Source organism: Canis lupus, chromosome 30 (assembly GCF_003254725.2).
Source record: "Canis lupus dingo isolate Sandy chromosome 30, ASM325472v2, whole genome shotgun sequence".
Taxonomy (NCBI): Eukaryota; Metazoa; Chordata; class Mammalia; order Carnivora; family Canidae; genus Canis; species Canis lupus.
In genome coordinates this window covers 38,635,767-38,648,973 of record NC_064272.1, presented here as the reverse complement: position 1 = coordinate 38,648,973, position 13,207 = coordinate 38,635,767, and the positions used below count along the sequence as shown (strand labels likewise).

At 43.7% G+C, this 13,207-nt stretch overlaps 1 protein-coding gene across 1 annotated transcript in view; it reads left to right on the top strand.

Moving 5' to 3' along the window:
- The first annotated feature begins 200 nt into the window (after positions 1-200).
- The window catches only part of PTPN9 (protein tyrosine phosphatase non-receptor type 9), a 71,971-nt gene continuing 58,964 nt past the window's right edge, over positions 201-13,207 (top strand). The window contains exon 1 of the mRNA XM_025472118.3: positions 201-352. Within this exon, the coding sequence (XP_025327903.3) occupies positions 290-352 (63 nt within the window). The 5' untranslated portion in view covers positions 201-289. The remainder of the gene's footprint in view (positions 353-13,207) is intronic.

The following is a 13,207-nucleotide window of genomic DNA, read 5'->3' as shown; positions in this document are numbered from 1 at the left end:
CGGGGCGGGCGCGTCCCTGCGGGAGGGGAGGGGCGCGGGGGGAGGGGCGGAAGCCGGGATTTCCGCCGAGCGGGCGGCCGCGGCCCTTCCTCCGGGAGCAGACGCGGCGTTGGCGGCCGCCCGGCCTCTCCGCCCGGCCTCTCCGCCCGGCCTCTCCGCCCCGCCATGCGCCGGCCGGGCCCGGGCTGCTGAGACGCGGAAGCGGCGGCCGCGGACCCCCGCCCCGCCCCGGCCCCGGCTCCGGCCCCCGCTCCCCGCTCCCCGCTCCCCGCTCCCCGCTCCCGGCGGGATGGAGCCCGCGACCGCGCCCCGGCCCGACATGGCGCCGCAGCTGACCCCGGAGGAGGAGCAGGTAAGCGGCGGCCGGGGGGGCGACCCCGGCCCAGGACCCCCGCCCCCGCCCCCGCGCCCCTGCCCCGGCCGCGGCCCGCACGCCCCTCCCCCTCCCCTGCCCCCTGCCCACCCGCGGGCCGCACACGCCCCCCATCCTGCCCCTGCCCACCCCCCGCACCCCTACCCCTGCCCCCGCGGGCCGCCCCCGCCCCCCCCCGGTGGCATCCAAGTCCCCGGCCCCCCCCCCGCCCCCGGGGATGCTCGGCTCCTTGCCCCGACGGTCCGCGGCTCGGGCTCGGCGGGCACGGCCGGGGGGCGGGGGGGCTGCGGCAGCGTCTCGGCTCCCGGTGAGCCCGGAGGGTCGCCCCGCAGCCCCGCGGCCCCGCGGCCCATTGTCCCGAGAGCCCCGGCCCCGCAGTTCCCAGGAGGCGGCGGCTCGCGGCGCCCCGGGGCCGGGTCAGGGGGAGCCCGGGGCCCCGGCCGCCCTTCCCGCGCCCGCTCGCCGACCTCGGGGGCCCGGCGCTGCCTAGACCCGGCCTCGGGGAGGCTGCAAGGCCACGGCCGGATCTCACGTCGTTAAGAAAAAGAAACACACCCTGAACTAAGGAAAAGATGAACCGCACGGGCGCCCCGCGCCGGCCCAAGCTCCCGGGCCTGTCCCCAGGGACGCTCGCGGCCTCCGCGGTGCGCGGCGGGTTCCCAGCCTCGTCCTAGTCGGTGGGCGCCGAGGCCCCGTGTCCAGAAGGTGCTTGACTCCTCTCCTCGTCCGGGGAGATGACATCTTCCGCATGTGGCCTCGGACCGCCGCCTTGCCTTGCCTTCTCACGCCTTGAGATAAAATCGGCATCGGGAGGGGAAAGAATAAAAGAATTCTGCTCCGTGCGAGCCGTGGTTACATCCTGGTAACTGCAGTTGAGATTCATAAAATGCTCGTCAGGGCCTAGCGCAGGCAGGTGGCCAAGGGGCCCGTCCACCCACAATTAGGGAAATAAATGCTTCGGCACTAAGGTATGATGCGTTAGGTTGATCTGATTTTATTTTATTTTATTTTATTTTATTTTATTTTATTTATTTATTTTATTTTATTTTATTTATTTATTTTATTTTACTTTATTTTATTTTATTTATTTTATTTTATTTTATTTATTTTATTTTATTTTACTTTATTTTATTTTACTTTATTTATTTTATTTTACTTTATTTTATTTTATTTTACTTTATTTTATTTTATTTTACTTTTTACTTTATTTTACTTTATTTTATTTTATTTTACTTTATTTTATTCTGCTTTATTTTATTTTGCTTTATTTTATTTTATTTATTTTATTTTTTTTTTAATTTTTAAAAGATTTTTATTTATTTGTGATAGTCACAGAGAGAGAGAGAGAGAGGCAGAGACACAGGCAGAGGGAGAAGCAGGCTCCATGCACCAGGAGCCTGACGTGGGATTCGATCCCGGGTCTCCAGGATTGTGCCCTGGGCCAAAGGCAGGCGCCAAACCGCTGCACCACCCAGGGATCCCTATTTTATTTTATTTTACTTTATTTTATTTTACTTTATTTTATTTTATTTTGCTTTATTTTATTTTGCTTTATTTTATTTTATTTACTTTATCTTATTTTATTCTACTTTATTTTATTTTATTTTACTTTACTTTATTTTATTTATTTTATTTTACTTTATTTTATTAATTTTTATTTTATTTTACTTTATTTTATTTTATTTTACTTTATTTTATTTTATTTTACTTTATTTTATTTTATTTATTTTATTTTATTTTACTTTATTTTATTTTACTTTATTTTACGTTATTTTATTTTACTTTATTTTATTTTATTTTACTTTATTTTATTTTACTTTATTTTATTTTACTTTATTTTGCTTTATTTTATTTTACTTTATTTTATTTTATTCTACTTTATTTTATTTTATTCTACTTTATTTTAATTTTTTTCATTAGGCTGACCTTAAAGAGGCAAAACGCATTCACTTCTTTTCATTGGATTAGTCAGATTTAGAGTTTCTATGTTTCTAATACTTCAAGGCATTAGTATTCCACTGCGACAATGGCACTAGGGTACCTATTAAAAAATTAAGACCAAGGAAAGTAGATATTTAAGTATTGTTAAAGTCAGTGCTTTAGTCTGCACAGAGTATATACATATACGGGTGTGTTTAGAAAAAATCTTTTACAGTGAACAATGTGATGGGCATTAACAAGAACTGGATGGGAACAGTTAAATATTTATTTTTTTAAAGATTTTATTCATTTATTCATGAGACAGAGAGACAGAGAGAGAGACCGGCAGAGACACAGGCAGAGGGAGAAGCAGGCTCTATGCAGGGAGCCCAATGCAGGACTCGATCCCAGGACCCCGGTATCAGGCCTGGGCCAAAGGTAGACACTCAACCACTGAGCCACCCAGGGATCTCTTTTCTTAAATTTCATTTATTTAAAAGAATATTTTATTTATTTATTCATGAGAGACACACAGAGAGAGGCAGAGACACAGGCAGAGGGAGAAGCAGGCTCCCTGCAGGGAACCTGATGCTTTTAAATATTTATTAAGATCAACAAGGATAGGGACTCCTGGGTGGAGCCCAGGATCCAGTCTCACATCAGGCTTCCCTTGGGGAACCTGCTTCTCCCCCTGTATGTCTCTTGCTCTCTCTCTGGGTCTCTCAAGAATAAATAAATTAAATCTCTTTTTAAAAAAAAGATCAACAAGGAATGTGGGTTTTTAAAAATCATATCGTTTCCTACAAAATGCCAAGTTTTCAGGATGCCTGGGTGGCTCAGCGGTTTAACACCTGCCTTCAGCCCAGCTCAGGGCGTGATCCTGGGGTCCCGGGATCAAGTCCCACGTCGGGCTCCCTGCATGGAGCCTGCTGCTCCCTCTGCCTGTGTCTCTGCCTCTCTCTGTGTGTCTCTCATGAATAAATAAATAAAATCTTTAAAAGAGGGATCCCTGGGTGGCTCAGCGGTTTGGCGCCTGCCTTTGGCCCAGCACGTGATCCTGGAGTCCCGGGATCGAGTCCAGCATCGGGCTCCCGGCATGGAGCCTGCTTCTCCCTCTGCCTGTGTCTCTGTCTCTCTCTCTCTATCATAAATAAATAAACAAACAAACAAACAAATAAATAAATCTTTAAAAAAATCTTTAAAAAAATGTGTTTTCTACAGGCATTTCAAAATGTTGGAAAAAAACATAAAAGCATGATTCCTTTTTTTTTTTTTTTTTTTTTAATTCCTTTTTAAAATTTGCTAGAGAGAGCAAGAGCGATCAGGAGAGGGAAGAGCAGGCTCCTCACAAGCAAGGAGCCTGACCTGGGCCTCAGTCCCAGGGTCCTGAGATGGGACCTGAACCAAAGGCAGATGCTTAACCAACTGAGCCACCCAAGCACCCCAAAAGTAGTATAATTCAAATTATTGTAATGCATGATAAAACTTTCATATTTTAGTTTAACATCTCATAAGAGCACTCTGCACTGTTAAGATTTATTTAAAATGTTTACCTTACGCAGCAGCAAGCTCGTGTTAGTCCTATCTCAGTGTAGTCATCATGGGAAATGACACATTCATTCCATAATGCTGCCCCACTGCTCAAACCAATTTTAGAACTCGTTTGAAGTTGATTCTAAAGCTTGTGGCCGAATCTTTGAAATATCTTCAGTGTTGGAAACATTTTGTACGTTTGAGAGTCAATTTGACTTTTGGACATAGCAAAAAGGCTTGGCGGTGTCCTAAGTAAAGTAGGGGATCACCGTGGGTTAACACGGGTTCAGGGCACAAGTGAACTGCATTTATGTACTTCTGTCCTTTCGGGGGGTAGGTAACTAACTGCCTTAAAGAGTTTTCTGGAGCACATCTCTCCTGAATATAGGTGTCCTCTACAGTCCTGTGAATCAGAATCCCAGAAGTTTTCTTGGACACTTTGCTCTCCCTCAGCCCCTGTACATGACGCATCAGATTTTCCTGAATATCTCTTGAATTTATCTACTTCTTCCACTTCCACCGTCACCCTACCCCCCAAGCTGTTGTCCTTGCCTGAGGAACTTTTGTTTCCTACTTTGGGATCTATCTGAATTCCTTGCTCTGTCCTGAAGGCAAAGGCGAACTGCGAATCTGATTGCAGCATCCTTTCAGCCTGGCTACTCATAAAGTAAGCAAGCGTTTCTAAAGCCCTTCGGCGGCTTTTCATGACTCTTGGGATGTCAGAGCTCTCTAACACGATCCACAGAGCCTCAGCCGCCCGAGCTCAGTCTCACACTTCATCTTCCTCCACGCACACTGGCCTTTTGGTCTTGCATTCTTGCTGCTTTCTCCCGCTACCAGGTCTTTGCACAAACTGCTTTCCTCCACTGTCCACTCCCTCTTCAGCCCTCACCTTCCTTGATCTCCCCAGTTAGGTTAGATCCCTGTTACTGGCTCTTAGAGTACCGTGTACTCTCCTTTATCTCACAAGTTGGCACTCGGTGGGGCTGCATGACTGGAAGCGCCACGAGGATCGGAGCCGTGTCTGCTTTTGCTCCCTGCCTTATGTCCAGGCCCGGCGTCGTGGCCCGCCGTTGGCGTGTGGGCATTCGGGAGGTACGGGAGGTACTTGGGGAATGAAGGGTGATTCTGTACAGGAGCTGCACCCAGGCAGCAGCATCTCCTTTCAGGGGGGCTTATAAAAATAAGGACATTGTTAATTGGGATATGCTAAGGATATTGTTGGTTTTGATATATATGTCTGAAGGTCATTATTATTGCTTCATAGTCTCCTTTCCCATCTAGGCCTGTGTTGAAATGATATTATACCAGATCCTCATTTGTGACTTTGATGTTCCTTGCCTTTATTTTCTTAGTTCTCCCTAATTACAGAGCCTACAAGTGACTTACAAGAGTGTGCTTTGCCTTTAAGCAGCTTACGTGAATAACAACAGGATCATAACAGTAACTGTTTCCTGAGCTCCTGCTTTGAGTCAGGCTCTGTGCTGGGCATTACACATAGAGTTAATCCTCATAAGATTGGAATTATTACCTCATTTTGCAAGTAAAACTCAGCCTGAGAGAAGGAAGTTGCCCAGGTTCACATAGGTGGCCAGCCATGGAGCCATGATTTCTACTCAGATCTGGATTATTTTTCCTCTACTGCAAATGTTCCCTCTGTTCTACTCCGTAACTTTTCATGAAGCAATTAGTCAACCTACTAAGATGTCTACATGGGCATATGATAGCTAATTTTTTGGTTTTGGTTTTGATATATGTGTGTGGGTTTTGATGATGCTTCTTAAAATACGGTTTAAAAAAATGCACGGGGCAGCTCGCGTGGCTCAGCGGTTTAGCATCGCCTTCAGCCCGGGGTGTGATCCTGGGGTCCTGGGATCGAATCCGACATGGGGCTCCCTGCATGGAGCCTGCTTCTCCCTCTGCCTCTGTCTCTGCCCCTCTCTCTGTATCTCATGAATAAATAAATAAAATCTTAAAAATAAATAAAAATTAAAAAATGCACAGAAGAAGGGCGCTTGGGTGGCTCAGTGGGTTAAGCATCTGCGTCCAGCTCAGGTTGTGATCTTGAGGTCCTGGGATTGAGCCTCATGTCTGGCTCCCTGCTCAGGGGGTGTCTGCTGCTCTCTCTCCCTCTGTCCTTGTGCTCTCTCAGTCTTTCTCTCTCTCTTTTGCTCTCAAATAAATAAAATCTTTTTTTTCTTAAGATTTTATTTATTTATTCATGAGAGACACAGAGACAAAGACATAGGCCGAGGGAGAAGCAGGCTCCATGCAGGGAGCCTGACATGGGACTTGATCCCGGGACCCTAGGATCACGCCCTGAGGCGAATGGGGCGCTAAACCACTGAGCCACCTGGGCTGCCCTCAAATAAATACAATCTTAAAAACAAAATGCACAGAAGAAAAATTTTGGAAAACCTTTACTCAGGCCTATGTATTGCCAGCAGAGACAGACATATCATTCAGTCTATGCAGGAAATTGTGATGAAAGAACTCTTGGGAAAAAAATGTGTTCCTTAAGATAAAGTTGATGACTCTTCATTTTGAGATGTAGTCACAATAAAATTTAATTTTTTGATATCTTCTTTTGTACAAGAGAAAGAACTATCCACGGAGCCACATTTGAAGAATATTATGTCTCCAAACTTTAAAAAGCCAGATGTTTTGTGTCAGGAATACTTTTTTTTGGGGGGGGGGTATCTTTATGTTTAAATATAAAAGCCTTAATGGGCTGGCAAAATTGTAAATTTGGCAGTGTGAAGGTAATTTCTACATATCAGTACTAATCTTCATTCTTACTATGTTATTGTCTTAATTTCACTTTCCCAAAGCATATACTAACATTTGTAACTCGACCTAAAGTTGGTAATTTTATTGAATTTGCTATGTAATTACAACTAACTTGACCATCAAGGATAATTAAGGATCTCTTAATTTATCTGTTCTATGTCTATACCCTACAAAAAGTTAAGTGGATCTCCGTGGGTTACATCTGTTTGGGCACAAGTTTCGAGGAGAACTCCTTCTTTATAATAAACCATAAAATAAAGACTCAACTGGGATTCTAAGGATATTCAAATTCTGCAATTATCTCTTTTTAGGGTCTTTTGGTTTTGCATGGATTTCCCAGTAGTGATCCATAGGATAGAATAATAGAGTAGTTTTCCAAAATACATATGCATTTATGCTTATTTTCATTTTAGGCCAAAGATAGTGCTTCTCTCACATTAAAAATAATTCATCGGGCAGGCCAGGTGGCTCAGCGGTTTGGTGCCTGCCTCTGGCCCAGGGTGTGATCCAGGAGACCCAGGATTGAGTCCCATGTCGGGCTCCCTGCTGGGAGCCTGCTTCTCCCTCCGCCTGTGTCTCTGGCTCTCTCTCTGTGTGTCTCTCATGAATAAATAAATAAAATATTTTTAAAAATAATTCATTAATTTCTTTAAAGTTGCAGTAACAAATAATATTTATTTTCAAAACCTCTAAAGAAAATTCCTATCTATCTATCTATCTATCTATCTATTTATTTATTTAAGATTTTATTTATTCATGAGAGACACACAGAGAGAGACAGAGACATAGGCAGAGGGAGAAGCAGGCTCCAAGCAGGGAGCCCAATGTGGGATTAACCTGGGACTCCAGGATCATGCACTGAGCTGAAGGCAGACGCTTAACTGCTGAGCCACCCAGGTGTCCTTATTTATTTATTTTTTTAAAGATTTATTTATTTGTTCATGAGAGACACAGAGAGAGAGAGAGAGGCAGAGACATAGGCAGTGGGAGAAGCAAGCTCCATGCAGGGAGGCTGATGTGGGACTCCATCCCGGATCCTGGGATCATGCCCAACTGCTCAGCCATCCAGGCATTCTGAAAATTCCTATTTTAGAGTTAATGTAGTTAGGGGCATTATTGTAAGGATTAATAAGCTTGTCCATATAGAACACTTAATAGTAAGCACTTAGTGAAGTTAGCCATTATGATACTCTGTTTTTGAGTAGTGAAAGATTTTAGAGCCAAGTTAGCTTAAACTAATCCCAAGGGGGAAGATATTTATATTCACCCTGGGGACTATCACTTAGCATGGATTCACACGAATGTCAGAAAATAGTTATCTTGCAAGGCCAGGAGTGGTTCAGTCTATTGAGTGTCTGACTCTTGATTTCTTTTTTTTAATATATTTTTAAAGATAGATAGATTTATTTATTTATTTATTTATTTATTTATTTATTTATTTATGAAAAACACAGAGAGAGGCAGAGACATGGGCAGAGGGAGAAGCAGGCTCCCCACAAGGAGCCCCGTGCAGGACTGGATTCCAGATCCTGGGATCAGACCCTGAGCCAAAGGCAGACACTCAACCCCTGAGCCACCCGGGAGTCCCTGACTCTTGATTTCAACTTAGGTCTTGATCTCAGGGTCATGAGTTCAAGCCTCGCATTGGGCTCTACACTGGGCTTGGAGCCTACTTAAAAAAAAAAATAAAAATAAAAAAATAAAATTCAAAAAATAGGTATCTTGCAACTTTATAATGTAGTTTTCAAAAATCTATTCTAATTTCATGCTGTGGTTTGTGTTCTTATAACAGAGATCATCTAAAGTTGAAAATTTAACTGCCTTGCAGTGGACTTCAGAGATTTTTGGCATTTTTCCCAAGGGCAAGGGTTTTATCCTAGTTCTTGTGGCCAAGAACTTTACTTTTCCCACAGCCTCACATGTCCTATGCTAAATATCACGTGTCCCCCTCCCCGGAAGTAGCCATATGTCAAGGACCGGATGATTCATAATGTTACATAGAAGCTTTTTGCCAGTAACTACTGATACTGTAATTAACAATCAGATAAAATCTCATCTGGATATGAGAATTTTACTCTGTTAAAATTTTTGAGCACATCAAAGGTCTTGGACTTCACTGTTATGAAAGCTAAGGAACCTGAAGTTATTCCTCAAAGGAACCTGACCTTTATTACTTGTTAATGGATTAAAAAGTAAGACTCTGCTTTGGAAAGGAGCTGAACTGTTTTACAGACGTAAAAGTCAAAACTACATTTGAGTCTCATTCTCTGACCTGTATACTTGTATTATATTGGAAAAGATCGTAAAGTTGGGATACTGCAATTTTGTCTTCTAAATATTAAGCCTCAGGGCACCCGTGTGGCTCAGTTGGTTGAGTGTCTGCCTTTGGCTCAGCTCATGATCCTGGGGTCCTGGGATCCAGCCCTGCATGGAGCTCCCTGCTCAACAGGGGTCTGTTTCTCCTTCTTCCTCTGTGCTCTATCTCAAATAAATAAATAGTTTTTTTTTTAAAGATTTTATTTATTCATGAGACACACACACACACACACAGAGGCAGAGACACAAGCAGAGGGAGAAGCAGACTCCATGCAGGGAGGCTGATTCAGGACTCGATCCCAGGACTCCAGGATCACATCCCGGGCTGAAGGCGGCGCTAAACCGCTGAGTCACCTGGGCTGCCCTCAAAATTATTTTAAAGAGAGCCATCTATGACTTTAGTACTGAGGTTTCTATGGACATTAATTTATGAATCATTTGTTCATTCGTTGAACAACTGGCTAATCTTTACATTTGCTTTTATATACATCATTATTACATGATATACATCATTATTAAAATAACTGTTGTTAAAAAAAATAAATAAATAAATAAAATAACTGTTGTAGGGACACCTGGGTGGCTCGATTGGTTAAACATCTGCTTTTGGCTCAGATCATGATCCCAGGGTCCTGGGATAGCCCCTCATTGCATTCATTGCTCAGCAGGGGAGCCTGCTTCTCCCTCTCCCTCTGCTGCTCCCCTGGCTTGTGCGCTCTCTCTCTCTCTGTCACATAAGTAAAGTCTTTAAAAAATAATAATTAAAAAAGTAGTCTTTTTTAAATTCTCTGCAATGGCCATGTATCTTTTATAATCAAAACCAATAACAACTTGTAAGAAGTGCTGCATGCTCTATACAAGTTTGGGATTATGTTACTAAGTGCTGAAATCCCAAGAATTAAAATTAATGCCAATCTGGCCTTTTTCTAAACACAATCATTTGCAAATGAAACCTTGGCCTTTTGGGAGGTGGCGGCATCGGGTCTTAGGTAAACATCAGGAATCCCCAGCTTCCCTTGTGGCTCTGGGAGTTTTATTTTATATTTTTGAGTTTGTTTTATCTTCTTTCTTTAATGAACTTTTAGGAGACAGACTTAATTTAAGTAAGTAAAATTCCTTACACTTACAAAATGCTCAATAAATAGTTGTGATAATGGTTTTCTTGTTCCCTATGGTACAGGAAACATTTTTTTTTTCAGATAAAAAATAGGAAGAAAAATTAATAATCTGAATTTGTAGCAGTGAGCTGGATGATTTCAAGATTGTGGAAGACTTGTGATGGTTACTGTGCACGAGTAAAGTATCTACGGGATGCTAGCAGGGCTGCATGTAGCTCATTTTATCCCGTCAGCTTTCTGTACCATCCATTGGTTTACTGATTAAGTTCTTCTTTCTAGGTTATACATTACCTTTAGCTGCATTGTCTTTTTTTTTTTTTGTCAGATAAAACTTTAAAAGTTTGATCTAAAAATGACTTATATGTGGAATACAAAGAATAACGATTTTTTAAAAAGATTTATTTATTTGAAAAAAAAGATTTATGTCTTTGAGAGAAAGAGAGAGCTCATGAGAGCAGGAGCAGGGATAGAGGCAGAAGAAGAAGCAGGCTCCCCTCTGAGGAGGGAGCCTGATGCGGGGCTCGATCCCAGGACTCTGGGACCATGAACTGAACCTAACGCAGGGGCTTAACCGACTGAGCCACCTAGGAGCCCCAAAGAATAACAATTTATATCATCTGACATATCTTTCTTAAACAGCATTACAGCCTTTGTGAAAACATTCTCATTCCATTGTTTATCTGAGTGGTTCTCAACCAGGATGTTTTCCAACCCCCCCACCCCCCCCCCCCCCACCCCCACCCCCCCCCCCCCCCCCCCCCCCCCGCCCAGGATAAATGTCCCTGTCTAGAGAGACATCTGATTGTCACAGTTGGAGGGTACTACTGGGATCTGTTGTTGGGTAGAGGCCAGGAACGCTGTCAGACATCCTATAATGTGTAGGGCAGTGCACCACAACCAAGAATTACTGACCCAAACTGGCAGTAGTGCCAAGGTTAAGAACCCCTAGTTTATATCTGAAGGATTTTGTAGTGCTTAGGAACAGAAATACAAGTTCCTACTTTTTAGCTGAAGATAGGTCTTTGGTTAACACATTTAGTATTTATTCAAATATGTGTCCCCAGACAACGATTTCAAGGATTAACTTTATATACTGAAAAAGCGAAAAACTCCGGTCTGTTATTTCATTGCACAACTATCCCAGAGGATAAAATGAGCCATTTGCAGGAGTTTTCAGAGATGGGGGGATTTCACAGGCCAAGCAGAACAGTGCTGAGCCCTGCCACGTAATGATACTAATGGGAAGTGTCATTTTTGCTTCCCCCTCTGAATGTTTGACTTTCTGTTTCTCCAGTGAGTGAGGTGATTATTATGTATCAGTCTCTTCCTTTTCATTGTAATATTTACTGAGAGGAAGATTATAAATGAAATACAATTTGTTCATTCTTTCAGCAATCATTTATTGTCCACTGTGTACCTAGTTCTTGAACACGGATGAGGGGCTCTCTGTTTTTGAGGAATTGCCCTCTAGTTCTCTCTAATCCGGTCTTATGTATGTATGTATGTATTTGACAGAAAGAGAGAGTGAGCACAAGCAGGGGGGGCAGCAGAGGGAGAGGGCGAAGCAGGTTCCCTGCTGAGCAGGGAGCCCGATGCGGGCGCGATGCGGGCGCGATCCTAGGACCCTGGGATCATGACCCATGTCGAAGGCAGGGCCCCGCCCGGTGCCCCTAAGCAGTTCTTGAATCACAGGGGACCCACCAAGGAAGAAGACCTCTTCTACATAGTGAGGACGGGGTCTCAGTCCTCTCTGCATCCTTAGTGCACATTGTGAGAGTTCAAATACACTCACTGAAGAATGAGTGAAACTATATTGAAATGATTCCTTACACAACCCATGAAGCTGGTATTGTTTTGCTCCAGATGGTTGTCTTTGTGATAATAGGGAGATGTTCAGAAGCTTCTGGTAAATTACCAAGGAGGCAGCAGTGGGGCTCAGACTCTGGGTAGGTGCAGTGCACCGCCTGGTAAACTTCATCTGTCACCGACATGTTTCTACCTATGACATACCTACATACATGTGCACCAAAAATGGCTCTCTTGGCCTTTTGGGAATTGAACATTCTGGTTTCTGCCATTCACAAGCTCTCCTACAGAGATAGGGCTGTACAATGTACAATAGCTGCTTATTGTACATTTATTCATGAAAGAAATTATATGCTTTAATGGGGTAGTGAACTTGGAGGTTCATATAGGCTCTGGTGGTACATACCTCTCAGAATGTCCTAAGTCTCCTAATGTCCTAATGTCCTAAGTCTATATATATATAAAATGTTTAAAGATTTTATTTACTTATTTATGAGAGACACAAAGACATAGGCAGAGGGAGAAGCAGGCTCCATGCAGGAAGCCTGATGTGGGACTCGATCCTGGGACTCTGGGATCCCACCCTGACCAAAGGCAGACGCTGAACCGCTGAGCCCCCAGGTGTCCCACGTTGCCTGTATATAAAGCCAGGCTCTAGCCTTCTATATGTGGAGTCGAATCTTTCATATATAATCATCAGCATAATGGGGAAGCATATATAGTAGACTTGCCCACTAATAACTAAGATGAAACTACTGCTTTTTGTTTTTTATTTATTTTTATTTTTTAAGATTTTATTTATTTATTTATTCATGAGAGACACACAGAGAGGGGCAGAGACGCAGGCAGAGGGAGAAGCAGGTTCCCCGTGAGGAGCCCCATATGGGACTCGATCCCAGGACCCAGGGATCACAACCTGAGCCAAAGGCAGACGCTCAACTGCTGAGCCACCCAGGCGCCCCTTATTTCTCAATTCTTGCCAAGTGTAAAAGTAGAGGAAAATTTTTCCTGAAAAAAAAAAGGAAAAAAATTTTTTCCTCCTGGTTTTCACCTTCTAAACACACACATTTTCTCTTTCTTAGATTCTTTTTTTTTTTTTAAGATTTATTTATTTATTTATGATAGACAGAGAGAGAGAGAGAGGCAGAGACACAGGAGGAGGGAGAAGCAGGCTCCATGCAGAGAGCCCGACGTGGGACTTGATCCCGGGACTCCAGGATGGCGCCCTGGGCCAAAGGCAGGCGCTAAACTGCTGAGCCACCCAGGGATCCCCTCTTTCTTAGATTCTTAAAGGAAAAAAAGAGTTACTGGAGGCAGTCCTGAAACCTTGAACATAATACATGAGCACAAG